This window comes from Aquarana catesbeiana, linkage group LG01 (assembly GCF_042186555.1).
Source record: "Aquarana catesbeiana isolate 2022-GZ linkage group LG01, ASM4218655v1, whole genome shotgun sequence".
In the NCBI taxonomy this organism is placed as follows: Eukaryota; Metazoa; Chordata; class Amphibia; order Anura; family Ranidae; genus Aquarana; species Aquarana catesbeiana.
In genome coordinates, this window is record NC_133324.1 from 245493343 (window position 1) to 245515846 (window position 22504).

Consider the following 22504-nt stretch of genomic DNA (forward strand, 5'->3'; position numbering starts at 1 on the left):
CACTGTTTTTAAAAAAAAAAGTGTCACTTTTATTCCTATTACAAGGAATGTAAACATCCCTTGTAATAGAAAAAAGCATGACAGGACCTCTTAAATATGAGATCTGGGGACAAAAAGACCTCAGATCTCATATTTACACTAAATGCAATAAAAAAAAAAAAAAAAAAAAAAAAAAAAAAAGAAGTAATTTAAAAAGATGACATTTGAAAAAATGTGCCTTTAACATCGCTTCCGCCCAGCAGTGTCATGGAGACGAGTGGGCGCCATTTTAGCCTCACTCGTCTCCAGACACAGGACGGAGACAGATGCGATCGCCTCTGCCGCTACCGACGGCTCCGGATCGCGGCGGGAGGGCCCTCTCCCGCCACCGATAAAAGTGATCTCGCGGTGAATCCACCGCAGGGACCACTTTTATCTGAAAGCCGGCCGCCGCACGAAAACGGGGATACCGGGGTTATGGCAGCTAGCTGCTGCCATAACGATATCCCCGTTCAAAGTTTGTTCATACATCGTCGTGCGGCGGTCGGTAAGTGGTTAAAGTGGTTGTACACTCTCTCCTGTACCCAGTGAAGTGAACAGCCTCAGATGATGCACAGGGATAAACAAATCTCCCTACGTAAGTTTTAAATGTATATCTGCTGTCTTCAGCTTTATATATTCTTTAGAAAGTGCAGATCCTGTTATAGATTTTCTTTCCTGTTCAGCACTGGTAGTGGATTCTTGGCATACAGCCAAGACAGCGGATTGGAGGAAAGGTATACACCCCCACTCCACATAGGCAGAGACATTATAGCACCCACGCTGACACAAAATTCAGCCTGGTTAAGAATGGAGCAGGAGAAAGCCACAGGGCTTAGGGCTTTGAAAAGAGGTAAAAAAACACTGCAAATATATGTGCCCAGCTCAAATTTCATGAATCGGGTTTACATCCACTTTAAGTAAAAATTAAGATGTCAGAATGTTATAAAAAGGTATAAAGCACAGACAGCCCAAGTGGTTAACAATCTTGCCTTGCTGCACTGGGTCCTGGGTTTGAATGTTACCTAGGACAATATGTGCAGTGGGTTTGAAATGAAGTTGGCCTTTAACCCCTACATGACGGAAGGTAAAAAAAAAAATCTTAAAGTCTGAACCCAGTTTTGCAACTTTGGCATGTGTTGGTAAAACTGTACATATCACTGCGACTACTTAGTGTATCTACGACATGAATTGTACCTTGTTTTGTTGGGTTTTGGGATTTTATTTGGTCATAAATGCTAATGGATATCTCCTAAATTTTTATTATGAAAAGAAAAGTAAAAGTGTCCCAAAATATTGAAAAATAAATATATTTCAGCTGTATATTTCTTGCCAGTACCATGACCCACCAAAAAAAAAAAAAAGTAATCAGAAAATGAATTCTACTCCTGACATTCACAGCAATCCCACATATACAGTATATGTGTTATTTGTTGTTTGTACCTGTAGAAGGGACCAGAAACAATAGTGCCAATTTTGCTTATTTTTTTTTCTTTTTATCTTCATCTATCTAAGGCACTGACGCCAACACTAAACAAAAAACTTTTTTTTCAATCCTACCTAAACATGTTGACACTAATTAAGGGATACTAACACCAACATAGATCAAGCCATGTTCGAACAAGTTTCATTTTTTTTGTTTGTTTACACATCCTTTTTTTTTGGATTCAATTCTTCTCTTCTAGTAAGGAGCAAAAGATTCATTTAAGTTTTTTCTCTATCTAGAAGAGAAAGTACAGGGGAGGGTTTTACAGCTACTATTTTCTGTGATAGTCAATCAAAGGCTATCACAGCATATTTTTCAAGCTCCTGAACATCAGAATGAGACTTGGAGCTGTAGGCAATAGTTTGGTCTCCATATGGAGGCATGCTGTGGAGCACAAGGCACAAACACAGGTGTGGATGTATGCGGCGCCATGTAAGAAGGCCCACCTCTGTATACAGTGATCAGAAAAAGAATGTGAACCCCTTGCAATGAACTGGTTTTCTCCAGTAATTTGCTATAAAAGGTGATCTTATCTCAATCTTGCGTGCATGCCACCAGAGCCGCGCTCCCACTGTGATTGGACACAGCGGAAGCCAATCAGCGGGTCTGGCAGCCGCGATGGCCTCCCCGCGATCACTCGCTGAAGAGATAGACGGACGGTCTGCCTATGTAAACAAGGCAGATCGTCTTTCTGTCAGACAGGAAGAGAGAGACATCTGTGATTCCAGCTAATCAGGAACACAGATGTCTCTCGTCCTGAAGTGCATCCGTCCCCCACACAGTAAGAAAGCACTCTAAGGCTCCATTCACACTAGCGCGTTTTTTGATGCATTTTGCATTTTGCAGAAATGCATGGGAATTTTTTAACATGGGTTCCTATGGAACATGTTCACATCAATGCTTTTTTGTATCTCTGCGTTTTTGGAAAGGGTCGGGGACTTTTTTTCATGCAAAAAGCAGCGTTTTGCATGTAATGGATTTCAATGGACAAGCATCAAAAACGCAAGTGCACCATTTTGCAGCGTTTTTGGTGCGTTTTTGCCGTTTTTTTTTTTTTTTATTTGTTTTTTTTTGTAATTTTTTTTTTAAGACTGTAAAAAAAAATGAAAAAAAAAAAAAAAAAAACGCAAAAGCAAATCGCGGCAAAAACGCAGCAAAAACGCCGCAAAAGCGCTGCTCAAAAACGTGCCAAGCATGAAAAAAAAACCTCCAAAAACGCTCAAAAGCAACATGCATAGGTGTGAATCGAGCCTTAGGGAACACAGTTAAACCCTTTGATTGCCCCTGATGTTAACCCCTTCCCTGCCAGTGTCATTTATACAGTATCAGTGCATTTTTTTTTTTTTTTAAGCCCTGATCACTGTATTGGTGTCACTGGTCCCCAAAATGTGTCAGATTTGTCTGCCGCAATGTCGCAGTCCCGCTAAATATTGCTAATCTCCGCCATTTACATTTACAAAAATAAAAAGTCCCTAAATCTAACCCAGAGTTTGTAGACGCCATAACTTTTGCACAAACCAATCAATAAACGCTTTTTGGGATTTTCTTTGACCAAAAATATGTAGCAGAATACAAATTGGCCTAAATTGATGAAGAAATTTTTTTTTTTTTTTTTTAATTAAGACTGTTTTATAGCAGAAAGTAAAAAATATTGTTTTTTTTTTCAAAATTGTCGGTTTATAGGGAAAAAAAATTAAAACCGCAGAGATGATCAAATACCACCAAAAGAAAACATCAATTTTATTTGGGTACAGCGTTGCATGACCATGCAATGATCAATTAAAGCAACGCAGTGCGTTATTGCAGAAAATGGCCTGGTCAAGAAGTGGGTAAAACCTTCTGGAGTGGAATAGAGTTTTTTTTTTGGTTGTATTTGATCACCTCTGCGGTTTTTATTTTTTGCGCTATAAACAAAAAAAACAACAATTTTGAAAAAAAAAAATTATATTTTTTACTTTTTACTATAAAACATATCCAAAAATTAAAAAAAAAAAAATCGATTTTCATCATCAACTTTTGCTACATATTTTTGCTGAAAAAAAATCCCAGTAAGCGTATATTGGTTTGTGCAAAGGTTATAGCGTCTACAAAATAGGGGATCTAGTTATGGCATTTTAATTTATTTTTTTACTTGTAATAGCGGTGATTAGTGATTTTTAGCGGGACTGCTACATTGCGACGAACAGATCGGACACCTAGCTGCCACTTTTGACACTTTTTTGGGAACCAGTGACATTATTACAGTGATCAGTGCTAAAAGTATGCACTTACACTGTTTAAATGACACTGGCAGGGAAGGGGTTAACATCAGGAGTGATCAAAGGGTTAAGTGTATTCTCCCCAATTGTGCTTTTTTACTGTAGGGGGGATGGGCTCACTGCATGGACACTGGGATCCGTGTTCCTGATTAGCAGGAACACTAGTTTAGAGAGTCCATGCCTGACTGCACGGCCGTCTGCTTGTTTACACCGGCAGACCGCCGTTCTGTCTTTGTGGGGAGCGATCGCGGGTGGCCAACATAAATCGTGTCCGCTGGGCCCGCTAAATGGCTCCCTCTGTGGCCAATCAGCGCGCGATCACACCTCCGCCGATGCGCGCACGCCCCTTAGTGGCTATTCACAAGATCAGGTACAGGTACATGATTTTGCATAATAGAGCCGCCCTGCCGCAGGCGGTCAGGAACTGGTTAAAAGAAACGCAAACATTTTAAGAGTGCTGTTCATCAGATAATGTGAGCCATGCCTCGCAAAAAGTTAAATTCTCTAAAGACATACCCCATATTACCAAAAGTATTGGGATGCCTGCCTTTACACGCACATGAACTTTAACGGCATCCCAATCTTAGTCTGTAGGGTTCAATATTGAGTTGGCCCACCCTTTGCAGCTATAACAGCTTCAGCTCTTCTGGGAAAACTGCCCACAAGGTTTTGGAGTGCGTCTTTGGGAATGTTTGACCATTCCTCCGGAAGTACATTTGTGAGGTCAGGCACTGATGTGAAGGAGAAGGCCTGGCTCACAGTCACTGGTCTAATTCATGCCAAAGGTGTTCTATCGGGCTGAGGTCAGGACTCTGTGCAGGCCAGTCAAGTTCCTCCACTCAAAACTCGCTCATCCAAGGCTTTATGGACCTTGCTTTGTGCACTGGTTCAAATCATTTGGCGGAAAGGGGATTATGGTGTGGGGTTGTTTTTCAGGGGTTGGGCTTGGCCCCTTAGTTCCAGTGAAGGGAACTCTTAAGGCGTCAACATATCAAGACATTTTGGACAATTTCATGCTCCCAATTTTGTAAAAAAAAAGTTTGGGGTTGGTTCCTTCTTGTTTCAACATGACTGCTCACCAGTGCACAAGCAAGGTCCATAAAGACATGGATGAGCAAGGAAAAGGTCTGATCCAGGGCTACGGAAAGTGGTTGCTTGAAGGTATTACTGCCAAAGAAGGTTTGACCAGCTATTAATTCTAAGTGCTCACTTACTTTTTCCTCCAGCACTGTGAACATTTAACCTTTTTCGCTGCCAGAGCCTTTTCTTGCACACGTTTAACCACTTCCCACTCGCCATATAGCAGAATGACGGCCGGAAAGTGGTTTCATTATCCTGACTGGGCGTCATATGACGTTCAGCAGGATAAGCCGCAGCGATCTCCGATCGAGGTAAAGAGCCTCTGATCAGTTGTGTCCAATTAGAGCTGATCACAGTGTAAACAGGAAAAGACGCGCATCAGCCTTTTCCTCCAGTCGCGCTGACAGACGCGAGTAGAGCCGATCGGCTGATCTCCTGACGGGGGAGGGGTCTGCACTGACTGATTATCACTGCAGCTTCCCAAGGATGCCCACCCATGACCACCAGGCAGTGGCGTCACTAGGGTTGGTGTCACCTGGTGCGGTAAAACATGGTGTCACCCCCCCCCCAAATTTTTTCCCCCATAGAACACTGCATATATTGGCATTAGTAGTGTAGTTAACAACAATTAACCACTTCCCGTCCGGCCTATAGCAAAATAACAGCCGGGCGGTGGTTCAGTTATCCTGACTGGGCGTCATATGACGTCCTTCAGGATAACAGCCGCTGTGCGCCCGTGGGGGCACGCATTGCGGCGATCGGTGGAGCGGTGTGTCAGTCTGACACACCGCTCCACCGATCTCGGTAAAGAGCCTCCGGCGGTGTCCAATCACGGCTGATCACGATGTAAATAGGAAGAGCCGTTGATCGGTTTTTCCTCACTCGCGTCTGACAGATGCAAGTAGAAGAGAGCCGATCGGCGGCTCTCCTGACGGGGGGGGGGGGGGGGGGGGGGGTGTGCCTGCGCTGATTGTTTATCAGTGTAGCCCCCCCTAAGATGACCACACTGGACCACCAGGGACGCCACTAGGACTACCAGGGAAGGAGGCAACATGTGGATGGCCAGGTATGTACCCCATGGCCATCCACATGTTCAAATGAATGCCCAATCTGTGCCAATCAGTGCCCACAAATGGGCACTGATTGGCACCAGTATGTACTAACAGACATCAGTGATGCCCAGCAATGCCACCCATCAGTATCATCAGTGCCACCCATCAGTGCAACCCATCAGTGCCCACCTATCAGTGCCCATTGGTGCCACCCATAAGTGCCCATCAGTGCCGCCTATGAGTGCCCATCAGTGCCACCTATGAGTGCCCATCAGTGCCGCCTATGAGTGCCCATCAGTGCCGCCTATGAGTGCCCATCAGTGCCGCCTATGAGTGCCCATCAGTGCCGCCTATGAGTGCCCATCAGTGCCGCCTATGAGTGCCCATCAGTGCCGCCTATAAGTGCCCATCAGTGCTGCCTATAAGTGCTCATCAGTGCCGCCTATAAGTGCCCATCAGTGCCGCCTATAAGTGCCCATCAGTGCCGCCTATCAGTGCCACCTCATCGGTGCCCATCAGTGCCACCTTATCAATGCCCATCATTGAAGAAGAAAACGTACTTATTTACAAAAATATTTAACAGAAACAAAGAAAAAACTTGTTTTTTTTCAAAATTTTCGGTCATTTTTTTATTTGTTGCGCAAAAAATAAAAATCCCAGAGGTGATGAAATACCACCAAAAGAAAGCTCTATTTGTGGGAGCAAAATGATAAAAAACTTGTTTGCGTACAGTGTAGGATGACCACATAATTGTCATTCAAATTGTGACAGCGCTGAAAGGTGAAAATTGGCCTGGGCAGGAAGGTGTCTAAGTACCTGGTATTGAAGTGGTTAAGCAACTAGCAAATTTGATTTGCTATATAAAGGCTTACCTGTAGGTAAAATTAATATAGACATTCACACTAGATCCAGCCATTGATGTCACTGGCGCATGCGCTCTGAAGGTCCGGCATACTGTGCTGGACCTTTAGAGAACTGGCTGTAACCGAGGGCTCCCGCACACATGCACGGGAGTGACATCATGGCAGCTCCGCCCATACTTTGCATCATCTGCTGTCCTCAGGGACAAATTCAATCCAGAGATCCCACTGCATGGTGATCTCTGGATTGGATCTGTCCCTGAGGACAGCAGATAATGGAATCATTGGCACTGATGATTTGATTTGGATTTTGGAACTGACCTGCTGACACTGTGTGTTGCTTGCTGGATAGGATCTGATGGTCTGAGGGAAGATGGCAAGATACTGTGACCTGCCGACAACAAGGTGTGTTGTGCTGCTGTGACGGATCGGATGTGGGTTACTGTTTGTCCACCTGGGCTATGGACACCCCCCCCCTTATCAGACCAGCGCTCAGCTACTATACCTGGGTACAGTAAAGGCTGGGGGGGGGGGTGTCAGGTTGCGATGAGGGGTGCCTGCCGGAGCCACCGCCCCGAGGTGATGTGTGATAGGTAGGGGGGTGGCCATGGTGTCGCCACCCAGACACACCTAAACCGCTCAGAGGACGTGTAATAAAAGGGAGAAGTGTATGTGTCCGGCGCCCTAAACTGGTCTGACTAAAAGTCCCCTATGTAATGTTTTTTTGGTGACAGGTTATCTTTATGGAGATATGCAGGGTCTAAAAAACCCTGCATGCCTCCCCTGTGCTCCACTAAATGTTTTGCAATGCAGATCGCATTGCAAAACATTATTTCCCAGTTGAGCTAGCCGGGGACACAGAGAGCTAGACCCAGAAGTGACGTCAGAGATGTCGCGTTCTGGGTCACAATAAGGGGAGGAGAACGGATGTAAATCCACTATTCTCCTTCCCCTTCAGCCGCCGGCACCCGCCATGGAGCTCCCAGGCCCTCCGATGGCCAAGCGGAGCCCGGTAAGCATGGAGGGGCATGGAGGCAAGGGGGTGGCGCTGGAACCGGGAGTGTGTGAGAGCAATCGGGCGGCAGCACCGCCGCATGAATGCTCTCACCTGACAGGCAAGAGTCTGCCTGCCAGTTTCACACACAATCCCGGTGGCTACAGCCACTGGATTGTGTGTAATAACCCCCGCTGTCGGGTCTGTACGACACACGGACCAGGTGGTGAAAGGGTGTATGGGTTTGGTCAATAAAGACAGGGGTAATTAGGGGTGTGTGTTATCAGTTTAACCACTTGCCCTCTGGAAGGTTTACCCACCTTCATTGCCAGGCCTTTTTTTGCGATACGGCACTGCGTTATTTTAAACGGACAATTGCGCAGTCATACAACGCTGTACCCAAACAAAACTGACATCCTTTTTTCCCCACACATGGAGCTTTCTGTTGGTTGCATTTGATCATCTCTACGTTTTTTTATATTTTGCGCTATAAACAAAAAAAGATTGACAATTTCAAATAACAAAAAAAAAAAAAAAACACAATTTTTTTTTTTTTGCTATAAAACACATCCAATAAAAAATTTTTAAAAATCGAACTTCATCAGTTTAGGCCAATATGTATTCTGCTACGTAGATAATAATCCCAAAAAGCGTATATTGCTTGGTTTGCGCAAAAGATATAGTGTCTACAAACTATGGGATAATTTTATGGAATTTTTATTTTTTTATTTTACTAGTAATGGCGGCGATCAGCAACTTACTGCGGAGCTGCGACATTGCGGGAGCCAAATTGGACACTAAGTGACACTATTGGGGACCAGTGACACCAATACAGTGATCAGCAAAAATATGCGCCGTCACTGTACTAATGACACTGGCAGTAAAGGGGTTAACATCAGGGGCAATCAAAGGGTTAAATGTGTACCTAGGGAGTGCTTTGGGAAGACAGTGCTGTGGGAAGACATAGATCTGTGTTCCTGCTTCGCAGAAATACAGGATCTCTGTCTTTCCTACTAACAGAACAGTGATCTGCCTTGTTTACATAGGCAGACCGCCGTTCTGCCTCTGTCTGGTTCAATTTGACGGGTCCCGGCGGACATCGGGTCTGTCGGGACCCACTGAGCGGGTCGCCGGTGGCGTGCAGCAGACCCGGAGGTCGGTCGGCAACAGGTTAAGCATAGTGTGCGTCTATTGTTGTGACTTACTGTAGATGAGGATAAGATCACATTTTATGGCAAATTACTGCAGAAAACCAGTTCATTCCAAGGAGTTCACATACTTTTTCTTGCCAGTGTATGTGTGTAACGTCAAAGTCAAAAAGTTAACCACTTCCTGTCCGGTCATAGTACATAAACGGCCAGATGGGAGTAGCACCTATGCAGGTGGACGTACCCATACGTCTGCTATTTACTATACATCTTGGATCTCATAGGTTGGGTTATTTTTATCAAAGAAATGTAGCAGAATACACTTTGGCCTAATTTAAGAAAAAAAATGTATTTGCAAAACTTTATAACAGAAACTAAGAAATTTTTTTTTTTATTGTTTTGTTTTTTTTCCAAAATGTTCAATATTTTTTCTTTCATATATCAAAATATAAAAAACCCTGTGATGATTAAATACCACCAAAAGAAAGCTCCGAACGTGGGGTGGTTAATATGTTTGCACTATATAATTACAATAGATAAATTAAACATACCCTTCCACTCTCCACAATCTCCTTTTGCAGATCGGTAGAGGTTATCACGAGAAGCCGAATGGCCTGTAACGGAAAGAAGCAGATATCGCCATTTATATGGAATTTTAATACATTAACATTTTATACAACAAATGTGTGTATGTATGTACGTATGCGAGTGATGACAATTCTGAGGCATTTAAACAGTGACACCTAGAGGTGTATTTATAAAATATATTTGCTATTCATGCTGCATGTACTGTACATTTGTTCTGTGCTAATGTCAAATTGAAAGTCACTCTTTTCACTCCAGGTCTGAGGTTGTAAAGAATGCTGTAAAAAAAAAAAAAGCTGTACAATCTAGGAATTAACCCTTGGGTGATTTAGTGAATATGTGGTTGGGTAAGGCATGGATGCCACAAAGTCCCTGTTCCATTTAATCTATATGTGAGTGATATAACTATAAGATATAAGATATAACTATAAGAGTTGGTGGGTAAGGAATGTATTTTTACTGATGTCACAAAAGCGTGCAATAGGGCTGAGATCCCTGGAGGTGTCCAACAGAACATATTTTTGCATTGCTGGAAGATTGGTCAAAGCAGTGTAAAATAATGCATTTAGGGAAAAAGAATCCATTGACAGAGTACATTGGGGGTACAGTGTTGTTCAGCACTATAGAGGAAAATAAATTCTAGGATGCATCACTAGAGGGGTCATCAGTAGGAGGAATGAGGTCCTGGTTCCCCTTAGTTGGACCTCATTTAAAATACGGTGTCCAGTTCTGTAGACCTCACGAGTCCAGAGAAGGGCAACAAAAATAGTGAAAGGTCTGAGGGCATATCAGGAGAGACTTCAGGAACTTAATATGTACAGTCTGGATGAAAGAAGGTAACGGGGAGACATGACTGAAACCTGTAAATACATCAAGTGGGTCAATAAGGTTCAGGAGGGCAGTGTTTTTAATATGAAGCCAACACCACAAACACAGGGACATGACTTCAAACTAGCAGGAGGAAAGTTCAAAACTATTCAAAGAAAGGATTATATTACTAAAATGGTAGCTGATGCTTGGAATAGACTTCCAGAATCAATAGTCAGTCTAATATAGTAAGTAGATTCAAACATGCTTGAGACAAATATATAATCAGATGTAAAAGTTAGCAGAAAAAAAAAAAAAAAAAAAGACCAAAAAACATGCAGATGTTAAAAAAATGGGGCAGACTCGATGGACCACTTGGTCATATTTCTGCTTTCACTCGCTTCTGTGTTTCTACCAGTGGAAGGATGAACAGGAATCTTAGAAATATCGTCAACAGTATTTGCATAAATAAAGGAGTTATCATAAAGACACACTCTGTCCCCAGCAGGAAACTCAAATCCACCACCTGCTGGCAATCCAGGAAGACACAGGGCCCTCTGGCAAAGGTTGACAATTAGATAATAAGCATGGTCTTGTCAAGATATAGGCAGAGAAAGACACACAACTCAATTCTTGCTGTTGTACATGAATAACTAATGTATATCAAAATGTTTCCACAGCCTTATCTGTGGGACCCAACAAACCCCAGACCCTGTTAATTAAGAAGCATTTCATTGTATTTTCTGAAGTCTGCCAAAGCTAAATATTTATGAGAGGTAAGATGACACCTGGACCCTAGTTCTAGGATTGCAATACTAAATCTATTCACCTTTGAGCCATGTCAATGTGCTGGACTGAAAACTATTGGTGCAAAAATACTGTTAGCCCAACTATATATAGTATTCTCCCCCGCAAGTAGCCAGCCAGCACTTAAAGGGGTTGCAAACCTACGTGTTTTTTCACCTTAATGTATCCAACCCAATGATGTCATCATGCTGAGTGTAGGAAACTGCCGTTGTTCCTCGTAGAGCAATTCCAGGCCTCTCAACCATTCTATTGAGGCAAGTATACTGCCATCTATCTACGGACAAGCTTTATATTGTTGATGCCGCTTTTATGTGAGCATTTTGATTGTGCTGAGAAGTTAATAAAAATTAGCATTGAGCAGTATGTATTTTTTTTTTTTCACTTCCCTGAGCTTGGGTCGTAAGTGAAGCAGTTGTTGGTTTAACCCTTTACACTTTCTGAGCCAGTCTCCAACTAGCCTGGACTGTGGATGGATTTAAAACTAGGGGATGATTGAGAACATTTATGGTGGAATTTCACATGAGAAGAGTTTAACAATATCCGAGCACTATTTATATTTTTACACTCATAAAAATAGAGTGGGGCCCGATGGGCAGGTAAATGTTTGTTACTTTAACCACTTACATACCGCAGGCCATCATATGACATCCTTGGCTTTCAGTGGAGATATCTGAATGATGCCCGCAGCTACAGACATCATCCAGATATCATTTTTTAGAGCCGGCGATTCTGAGCACAATAAGAATAATCATTGTGGCTGTTCAGCCGTTTGATTGTTATCAGTAACGGGAGGGGACACCCCCCCTCCCGCCTCCCTCCAGTGCTTCTCTGAGTGCGATCGGGGACCCGGAGAACGAATCGGCCGGCACGGAAGAGGCATAGAGGTTTCCGAGGGACAGATGGTCCCTGGCAATCTCTATGATCCACGGAGGCCTGGGCGTGACATTATGACATTACGTCCGGGCCGCACAAGTAAACAAAGCCTAGATCTCGGGTAGAAAAGCATCAGATTGTTATTTTCTTTTTTTTGATCTGATGCTTTCCAGCCTGTAAGGAGAGATGTGGGGTCTTATAGACCTCACATCTCACCATAAAGAGGACCTGTCATGCACCATTCCTATTACAAGGGATGTTTACATTCCTTGTAATAGGAATAAAATTTGTTAAAAGAGAAAGTGTAAAAAAAAAAAAAAAAATGTAAAAAATTTTTTAAAAAGTGCCCCCGCAAACTCGCACGCAGAAGCAGACGCATACGTAAACAATGTCCAAACCACACATGTGAGGTATCACCGCGAACGTCAGAGCGAGAGTAATAATTCTAGCATGACACCTCCTCTGTAACTTTAAACAGATAACCTTTAAAAATATTTAAACCGTCGCCTATGGAGATTTGGAAGTACCGAACTTTGGCGCCATACCACGAGTGTGCGCAATTTTAAAGCGTGACATGTGAGGTATCTGTTTACTCGGCGTAACATCATCTGTCACATTATGCAAATTAAAAAAAAAAAAAATGGGCTAACAATGTTTTCTTTTTTTTATTCATGAAAATGTTTTTTTCCAAAACAAATATTGCGTTTCAAAAATTACCATGCAAATACCGTGCGACATAAAAAGTTCAAATGACCGCAACTTTATTCCCTAGGGTGTCTGCTAAAAATATGACTTTTTACATGTAGGAGAGAAGTGTCAGAATTTGCACGGTATGGAAGTGGTTAAAAATAAAAAAAATGCTTATTATAACAAATATGTTGAGATCGCATAGTGAGAGTGAAATCAGTTTTGTGAGAATGAGCCTTCTTGTCACAATGTCTAGAAGGCAAAATGCACCCAAGAGTGAAATTACCACAGTTCAAAAGGATCTTAAACTTAAAAAAAAAAAATCTCACAAATCTCACCTTCATTAGGTCTGTACATGAGTTGAGGATCCTGTCCAAAGATATAAAACAAAATGAACAAAACACAAATGTTAATTGTATTTCATTTTAAAGCAAACCTGTTAAAGTCCTGGGTAGTTCAACCATGAACATACAGTATAAGGAGTAAAATTCACAATTGGATGTCAATTTCCGTGAAAGCCATGTGTCAAAAAGACTAACAGATCCCAACATGCTGGAGGTTAAATCAGAGGCAAATTGCATGAAGTGAAGCTCAGTCCCACTGTTTTCTTTTTTTTGACATAGAGTCCACTTATCACTTTTAAAAGATGAAGATTGAGACTTGGCACCAAAATCTGCTTCTACAAGTTAAATTATAACTTGTGGCAAAACTTTGTTTTGGATAGAGTGGAGATTGGTTAGAACGCATGTCAGTTTTTTTATTGCTGTCTGTGCCCCCATTAACAAGATTCACCCTCTCCATTTGTCGTGTTTACCATTATCATGGTCCAGCAAATGCATTCTCTACTTACAATCTGAAAAGACATTCAGTTGAAGGGCCCTGAAATGGAACTGAACAACGGATTACCCCTTGAAGGACCCACCCAAACCTTTCCAAAGTTTGCACAGTCCAAAGCCCATTAAAATTCCAGGAGTGGAATTTTAGAATTGCTCAAAGTAACCGGCAACAGTAATAGCCTGGGTACGTAGTAGACCTAAGACTGGATCCACATCTTAGAGAGAACCCTGGGAGCAGTTGATCAGCTGAACGGCAAGGCTGGCTACATACTGAAAATGCCAGTTCTACTGCAAAACACAGGAACTGTTGGTGAGGCTGGAAAATTGAGATGTTTACATAAGAGCCCTTGATATCCACAACAGAAAGCCCCCTGCTGTAGAGAGGCAACTACCGAATAGACAGGTTCCATTCAGAATGTTTGCACCTTGGAGGAGCTTGAGTCTATTTCGATCCAGAATTGGATGAAAATCACCACTCGGCTTGTAAACCATGAAGAGGTTCGAGAAGAAACTAAAACTCTTCTGGGCCGGCCTAAAATGATCACCCCTTGTGAGAGAAGACAATAGAGTGTTTGAAAAAAAATATTGCCCATCTTTCTAAATTCAAAGAGACATTTGAGATCATAAAGATTGGAGAGGGAAGTTTCTGAAATTCTAGCTTGTAACCTTGAGCCACCACACTGTGAACCCAAATCTTCTTGGTTCAAATGTCTGTGAAAGCCAGCAATCGTCTCCTCCACTTAAGGAATTGGGGGCTCCTCTTATGAGAGGACTTGTCCCCAGGCTTTGAGGGTTTTAAAGTCCAAGTTTGCTTGCAGAATAAAGCTTGGGCTTGGTTTGGCACTGCAGCACGATGGTACCCTTTCTGCAATCAATATGCGCAGGGAGTTGCGCATACGTTGTCAAAAAGTCCTGAATGGTTGTCGGGGTCCCAGGGGGCAGTGCTGTGGACTCAGCCCCACCCTACAGAGCTGAGGGAGACGCTGATGAAGACGACCCACTAACATTGGGAATACCAGGTTCCAGATTAGCAGTGCTGGTTTCTTAAGAAGATACCAAGTAGATACCCTCAGAACCTCTGTGGGATTATGGGATAGTCACCAATAGCAGCAGGATTGTCCCCATGTGTCTCTGTGTAGACATGTTGTGGCTGCATAGCGGTAATGCAACTAGGCCCAAAGTGTGAGGCAAAGCAGCAATTGCTCATCAACTAAAGGCAGTTGGAAATAATAGTTTCGTGGCTGGAGGTGACCAGGTCACTACAGGTGGGCAGTGGTAAAAGATCAGAGATCTACGAGTTTGATGATGTTGCTTGCAAGCAGAAACAGCAGCAAGATAGCTCTTCCTCCTATTTTGACGGGCAGGAAACAGTGCCCAAAGTAAGAGCGATACTACACCCAGTGGATGACGTCAGAATTTAGTCACTCAGAGTCAACCACTGCCGGGATTAGCTGGCAGAGATAGGAAATTTGAAGTGTCTAAGGGTGCAACTAGTCAGGCAGCTTTCCGTGACTCAGGCAGTCTGGACTTACAAACAAAGGAGCTTTCAGAGACTGGATTACAAATAGGGGGGGGGGGGGGCTGGGTGCCATAGCGCTAAACCCTGAGAGCATTCCCTGGCTAATTTAATCAGTACTCTATAGTCTGGAAAGAACCACTATACAGGGTCCAGTGCACAAAGATCACATTCCTGGCTAGCTCCACATATCTAGTCCAGCAGGGCACAGGCACAGCCTCTAAAGATAGAACATGCCAAACAAGATAGTTGCTATACAGGGACCAGCTCAAGCAGCGATGTAGCAGAAATCTAAATAAAGTCCATAGAAGAGGAGAAAAATTACCAAAAATGTAGATGTGCTCAGCAGAGTTTAAGAGAAAATGCATCTTCACAGGACACTAGCAAAAAACAGAGTATGCTAGGTATTGGAGGGACTATACTGAGAGCTAGCGTACAATTGTTCGGTTTGCCTGTGTTTAATCCTTCTGTAGTTGGCAGTATAACCAAACTATCTGAATTCCTGTGCCCATCAATGAACAAGAAAGAAAATCTACTTTAGATATATTTTACTGTGGTAGAAATGAGACTTTTCTGAATCAGACTGATACAATAACTGACCTTTCATTTACTTCTAGCTTGACTCCAGAGCTGTCTTTCCGAGCTTGGTTCATCATTTCCTGTCAGGGAACACCACATCAATTTTGGCAAAAAATATATATATATATATATATCTTTTTTTTTTTTTTTTTTAACGGCAAAGCATTTTGTTTACACTAGCAAGGTGAAAGGACAGACACTAACAAAATGGAATAAAACTGGAACAAAAATAAATGGTTAGGTTTGTAAACATTACTATATTGATCAATAAAAAGTAGGCAAATATAAATAAGGACCCTGGTAATCTTACCCACCTTTCTTGTGTTTAGCATGTTATTGAGAACTAATTTAATTGGGTAAAGTGCCTGAAAATCTAATGAGAACTCAATTTCCATACCAGACACACCTTGTAGTGCTGTAGTAACAGCGTGGTTATGCAATACAAAAAGGCTTGATGAATCAGGACAAGTTATCAAGAAGCAGACATGTAGAACCAGAAAGGGCACTCTGACTAATGAAAATAAACATCAGCCACAATGTACTTAAGTCTTTTACTCTCCTAGTCAGATAAGAAGTAACCACAATGATGTATTTCCAAACAATTTGAAAGACAGTTGTGTACTTCTAAACATTACAGAAAAAAAAAAATCTTGATTTGCAGTTTTATTACCTCCAGCGGTACCCAACCTTTATGGCACCAGAGACTGGTTTCATGGCAGCCAATTTTCCAATGGACTGCAGAGCAGAGTTTGGGGGCGGGGTTATGGTATGTTGGATGGGTTAGGGGATAGGATAATTGCAAAGTCTGTCCTCAGCCACTCTTCACACTACAACCCCCCCCTGTACAGCACAGTTCTCCCTTTATATCAGTGTTCACAGTCCTCCCCTTTAAAACTGTCCCACGGTGTCCTTAGTTCCCCTTCACATCACAGCCCCCCTTTACATTACTGTCCTCCCCTTTACATTAATGTAACGGACTGCTCTGTAACCGGGGCACTGTAATGTAAAAGGGAACACTGTGATATAAGGGGGACTGCACTGTTAAGGGGGTACTGTGATATAAAGGGGAATGCCCTGTTAAGGGGAGACTGATGTAAAGGGGACTGCCCCATAAAGGGGGCACTGTAATCATTACAGTGTCCCTATCTATCACAGCCTCCTCTATCACAGTGCCCCTGCAGTCACAGAGGTCAGGATTATTTTTATATAGTTTTTAAAATGTCCCTTGGGTGTTTAAATACACTGCTCAAAAAAAATTAAAGGAACACCTTTTAATCAGAGTATAGCATCAAGTCAATTAAACTCATGGGATATTAATCTGGTCAGTTAATGAGCAGAGGGGGTTATTAATCAGTTTCAGCTGCTTTGGTGTTAACAAAATTAACAGGTGCACTAGAAGGGCAACAGTGAGACAACCTCCAAAACAGGAATAATTTTACAGGTGGAGGTCACTGACTCATCTTTTCTGTTTTTTACTAGTTTTGCATTTGACTAGGGTCAGTGTCACTACTGATAGCATGAGGCGATACCTGGACTCTATAGAGGTTACACAGACAGTCCAACTCCTCCAGGATGGCACATCAATATGTGCCATTGCCAGAAGGTTTGCTGTGTCTCCCAGCACAGTCTCAAGAGCATGAAGGAGATTCCAGGAGGCGAGCAGTTACTCTAGGAGAGCTGGACAGGGCCATAGAAGGTCCTTAACCCATCAGCAGGACCGGTATCTGCTCCTTTGTGCAAGGAGGAACAAGATGAGCACTGCCAGAGCCCTACAAAATGACCTCCAGTAGGCCACTGGTGTGAATGTCTCTGACCAATCAGAAACAGATTTCAGGAGGGTGGCCTGAGGGCCCGACGTCCTCTAGTGGGCCCTGTGCTCAGTGCCTAGCACCGTGGAGCTCGATTGACATTTGCCATTGAACACCAGAATTGGCAGGTCCGCCACTGGTGCCCTGTGCTTTTCAGAGATGAGAGCAGGTTCACCCTGAGCACGTGACAGATGTGAAAGGGTCTGGAGAAGCCGTGGAGAATGTTATGCTACCTGTAACATCGTTCAGCATGACCAGTTTGGTGGTGGGTCAGTGATGGTCTGGGGAGGCATGATCATGGGAGGGACGCACAGACTTCTACAGGCTAGATAATGGCAAGCACATGAGTTTGTAATGAAATTATAGCAAAATGGACTAGCCCGCTGCATCATTTTTTCATTTTGATTTTCAGGGTATCTTTGAATTCAGCTCTCTGTAAGTTGATCATTTTAATTTCCATCAAACATTGTGGTATCCTTTCGTTTCTAACACATATCAGTATAGATATCCAGCATGATATTTTTTCCTATTGAAATCTGATGTGTTTTCAAAGTGTTCCTTTAATTTTTTTGAGCAGTGTATATTACAGGAATAAAGGAAATATTGTATAATTGTAAGCTACAAAGAATTTAACAGATTTTGAAGGATTTCTGAAATGTAATTTATTTAAAATATATTTTGTACCCAGGACTGAGGTAATCAACATTAAGGTTTTTTTTGCATGTGTTTTTAGCATATTTGCCATTCCTCTACCTGGCAAAACTTAGGGTGCGGATGTGTAGATGTTTAATGACAACTTTTTCTTACAATTTTCCCTTTGTATATGAGTAAATAATTTATAGCAGAAAGTCCAAATGGAGGGTTACAGCATGTTAAAAAACAAAGCAAAACAAAAAAAAACAAAAAAAAACAGATTAAGGTTAAACGATGACATTTCATGTTGGCAACAGTTTAGGGCAATAAGCTTGCTTCAGTCACTTGCAAGGTCTTATTCACTGCAGCTGTTAATTTATATGGTATCACTTTTTCATACCAATAGTTAGATTTTTTTGGCGCTTTTGATTCTTTATTTTTATTTAATTTAGAGGTTGGTCCGCAGCATTGTGTCAGCGTGACACAAGCCCGATCCCGGAAAACAACCAGTATACTGTGGTGGCGGCATTCCACTGCATTTGGGCAGAATTCCTGACAACTTACCTGCTGTTCACACCGGGTGCCAGGTTTACACGCCCCCTTACATGTGAGTTTAACCACCATGTTTTTTTATATGGAATAAATGTTTTAAAAACGTTGCTGCGCAATGAGTCTTTTTTTGTCATTTGCATGTGGAACATCTACCCCAAACACTACTAGTATTATAGAGGAATGAGGACCTCTCTATCATATCCAGTCATATGATGAAGTTTCGATCCTGAACCACATCAGTCCATAGAAAATCCACAGGGACTGCGCCACATGCTTGTTTGACCAAACTAGAAATAGTTGGTCCATTTGGAGGGGTGGGTTCACATCCACGTGGGGGCACTGTCCTGTGAGCACATATCAAGCATGGATTCGTATCCACTTTGTAGAGCATGAGCACTTTAATTGGGATTTGGAACTTTTTTTTTCAAATATAAGTTTTATTGAATTTTCAAAGAAAGGGAGTACAGAAAAGGTACAATACAACAGAGGCCATAATAAGCAATCAAACGTACATATTAGTCTTCAAGAGAAGGTTCAGATCTGATCTACAATATGGGTGACATAAAACGACAACCGTGCCAAATCATCCCATCCATCACCCACTGCGTCCATAGCCATTCCTTATCTCATATGCAAATAGTTATGATACCGCCTCAGCCACCGGGCCGTAAACACAGTCGGATTGTCTGTGTCCCGACCCCAATGGCAAAACCGGAGAGAAAGGCTGGCATCAAACCAACTAGAGATAGAACCCTCTGTTGAGGGAAGAAAGAATAGAGAAAGTAAGAAAAGAGAAGGAGAAAAGGGGGGGGGGGGAGAAAAAGGGGGGGGGGGAGAGAGGAAAAGGGGGGGGGAAGGGGGGGGGAAGATGGGGGAAGGGGGGGGGGGATTGTTTAACACGGATGTGATGGATGAGGTAGTGGTGTTACCTTTCAGTCTGAGTTTTGTTGTGACCTTTAAGAGTTTAATAAGGTCTGCCCTTCATCAGAGAATATGAACATATTCCATAACTGCCAAGTTTTAGAATGCTTTTTGTGTTTGTGTTGTGCTGTAAGCACTAAATCTTCCAGTTTTTTAGTGTCTTCTACTTTACACAACCACAATCCAATAGATGGGGGAATGTTTTGTTTCCATGTAGCTGGAATACAGGATTTTGCTGCATTAAGTGTCGTATTATGGATTTCTTATACGACTGTGCCAGGATTGTGGTGGCGCGTAGCAGGAAGAACGCTGGGTCTCTCCGGATTGTGTGATCTGTAAATTTTTGTATGATTGTCTCTACAGTATTGTTGTCCAGAAGTGTTGCAGTAGTGGGCAGGACCAAAAGATGTGGAGGGGTGTCCCTTTGTCTGTTTGCCATCGCCAGCATTTGTCTGTTGTATTAGCTGGAAGCCCCCGGCATCGCTTATCAGTTTTTGGATGGAAGTCTATTGATCCCTGTCTATATAATGTAGGGCACAGTCTTTACCCGCTGTCCACAGTGTCTCATATTCTGATCGGTTTAGTACGGGCAGAAGCACCAGACTGCCTAGAATTGGGGTTATTGGAGACTGTCTTGATGTCAGGGATGTTGTATTGATCATTGTGGAGCCCACCTGTAGCTTCGCGCCTATGATAGGATGTGTCGTCATGTCTGGAGGTAGCCGATCATAGCACCAGATCGCTCCTTTTAGTGGGACCCCTACCTGGGTGCGTCCTTCTTGAATCCACAATTTGGTTTGTTCATGCCTGTTCCAATCAATAACTCTCCCTAGGTACTCCGCTTGATAATAGTGTTTCATGTCAGGAAGGGCCAGTCCTCCGTAGTGTTTCGGTAGCGTCAGGTAACGTTTGCGTAGTCGTGGTTTTGTATGGGACCATATAAATTTTGTAAACATCGAGTGTACCCGTTTAAAATATATAGGTGGGATCTTAATTGGTAGCGCTTGGAATAAGTAAAGAAACTTCCGGGGGATGCACAATTTGATAAGGTTGCATCTGCCAAACCAGGAGTGGAGTCCTTTGTTCCCCCCTGGATAACACTGGGGGGAAATTCAGTTCCTAGGTAGTTAAGATGGCTGTCAGACCATTTGAAATTAAATTGAGTTTTCAGGGGAGTCAAATTGTCGGGTGCCATGTTAATACCCATAGCTGTGGATTTGTCAAAGTTAATTTTTAGATTGGATATGTTCCCATAGCTCTTGAATTCTTTGAGTAGGTTTGGAAGGGATACCACTGGGTTAGTAAGGGAAAATAAAAGGTCATCTGCATATGCAGATATTTTGTATTGAGTTTGATCTATGGTAATTCCAGATATATCCGCGTTCTGGCGAATCGTACATAGGAAGGGTTCTAATACTAGGGCGAAGAGAAGGGGTGACAGGGGGCAGCCCTGCCTGGTACCATTGGCGATGGTGAAGGGTTCAGAAAGGACTCTATTGGCTTTGACCTGAGTTGTCGGTATAGAATAGATATTGGAAATCCAATGTAGCATGTTCTCCCCGAGTCCTATGTGTTTGAGAACAGAGGACATTAATTTCCAACTCACCTGGTCAAAGGCTTTCTCAGAATCTGTTTTGATCACTGAAGCCCTATGGATCAAATTAAGTACCTTGGTGGTGTTGTCCCTTGCCTCTTTTGAAGGAACGAAACCTACTTGGTCCAAATGTATTAGGTCTGTCGGCCAGTATTTTAGTAAAGAGTTTGAGATCTATGTTCAGAAGAGATATAGGCCTGAAGCTGCTGCAGGCGGTTGGATATTTGCCCTCCTTAGGTATGAGGGAGATGTGTGCTCTCAAGGTATCTCTTTGTAGGTGACCTCCCTTTGTAAGATTGTTGAATAGTTTAATCATGTAGGGGCATAGTACTGGTAGAAGGGTTTGATAATATTGAAGGGTAAACCCGTCAGGGCCTGACGCTTTACCTGGTTTCATGCTTTTGATGGCGCATTGTAGTTCCATCAACGTGATGGGTTCCTCTAATGCGATCCAGTTTCCTCTGAAAGTTTGGGAACGCCTGACAAATTAAGATAGTCCCTTATTACAGTGTCTCTATTACGCTGCTGCGGTAGGTTATATAGGGAAGAGTAGTAGGCCTGATATTCACTGACAATTTGAGTAGGCATGACTCTCCTGTGACCCGATGATGAGATGATTTGGGGAATATATGTGTGTAGTCTCTGTTTTCTAACTGCTTTGGCCTGAAGTTTCCGGCATTTGGTTCCTGATTCATAGGCAAGTTTCCTACAGGATTGTAATGCCACTTTAGCCTTATACTGTAGTATGTCTACTCTTTGTCTGCGGAGAGTCTGTAATTCTGTTTCTAGTGAAGGTTCCTCTTGTGTTTGGTTTCTAATTCATGTATCTTATGTAGAAATAGCAATATTTGCTTTTCCCGTTCTTGTTTAATATGAGATCTGTGCTTGATCAGAACCCCCCTGATTATGGATTTGTGAGCTTCCCAAAGTATCCCTGGGTCACAATTGTCAGTGTCGTTAGTTGAAAAATATTGCTTCAGTTCTTTAGTAACATCCGTCAGTCTCCAGAACTTTGTTTTGGTCGTCAAAGTCTGAGATAGGGTGTAACGCATGGTGATGGGTGCGTGGTCCGACCAAGTGATATTACCTATCACTGGGTTATGCGCTGCCTCTAATTGGCTATGTGGTATCAAGAAATAGTCGATGCGAGTGTTTACTTTGTGGGGGGGGGGGGGGGGGGGCGTGTAGTCCCTTTCCCCCGCATGGTGGAGCCTCCATATGTCTATCAGTCTCATGGAGATCTCTAGTGATGCGTTTCTGTATACTGGTTCGCAGAGATGAGGTACCGGAGGATGTGTCTACTGTTGGGCTCAAGGGTATATTAAAATCACCTCCTAGAATCAACTGTCCTTCAGTAAAATCCATCAGGAGGGCCAGTGTATTGCGTATAAAAGTATCTTGTCTTTCATT

General features: G+C 42.8%; 1 protein-coding gene across 2 annotated transcripts in view; it reads right to left on the bottom strand.

Moving 5' to 3' along the window:
• The window catches only part of HIP1R (huntingtin interacting protein 1 related), a 244671-nt gene that overhangs the window by 8656 nt on the left and 213511 nt on the right, over window positions 1–22504 (bottom strand). For both annotated transcript variants that reach the window (XM_073627456.1, XM_073627465.1), the window contains 3 exons: window positions 15608–15666; window positions 12994–13024; window positions 9448–9510 (listed from right to left, as the gene is read on the bottom strand). In XM_073627456.1, coding sequence (XP_073483557.1) covers window positions 9448–9510; window positions 12994–13024; window positions 15608–15666 — 153 coding nt within the window. The remainder of the gene's footprint in view (window positions 1–9447; window positions 9511–12993; window positions 13025–15607; window positions 15667–22504) is intronic.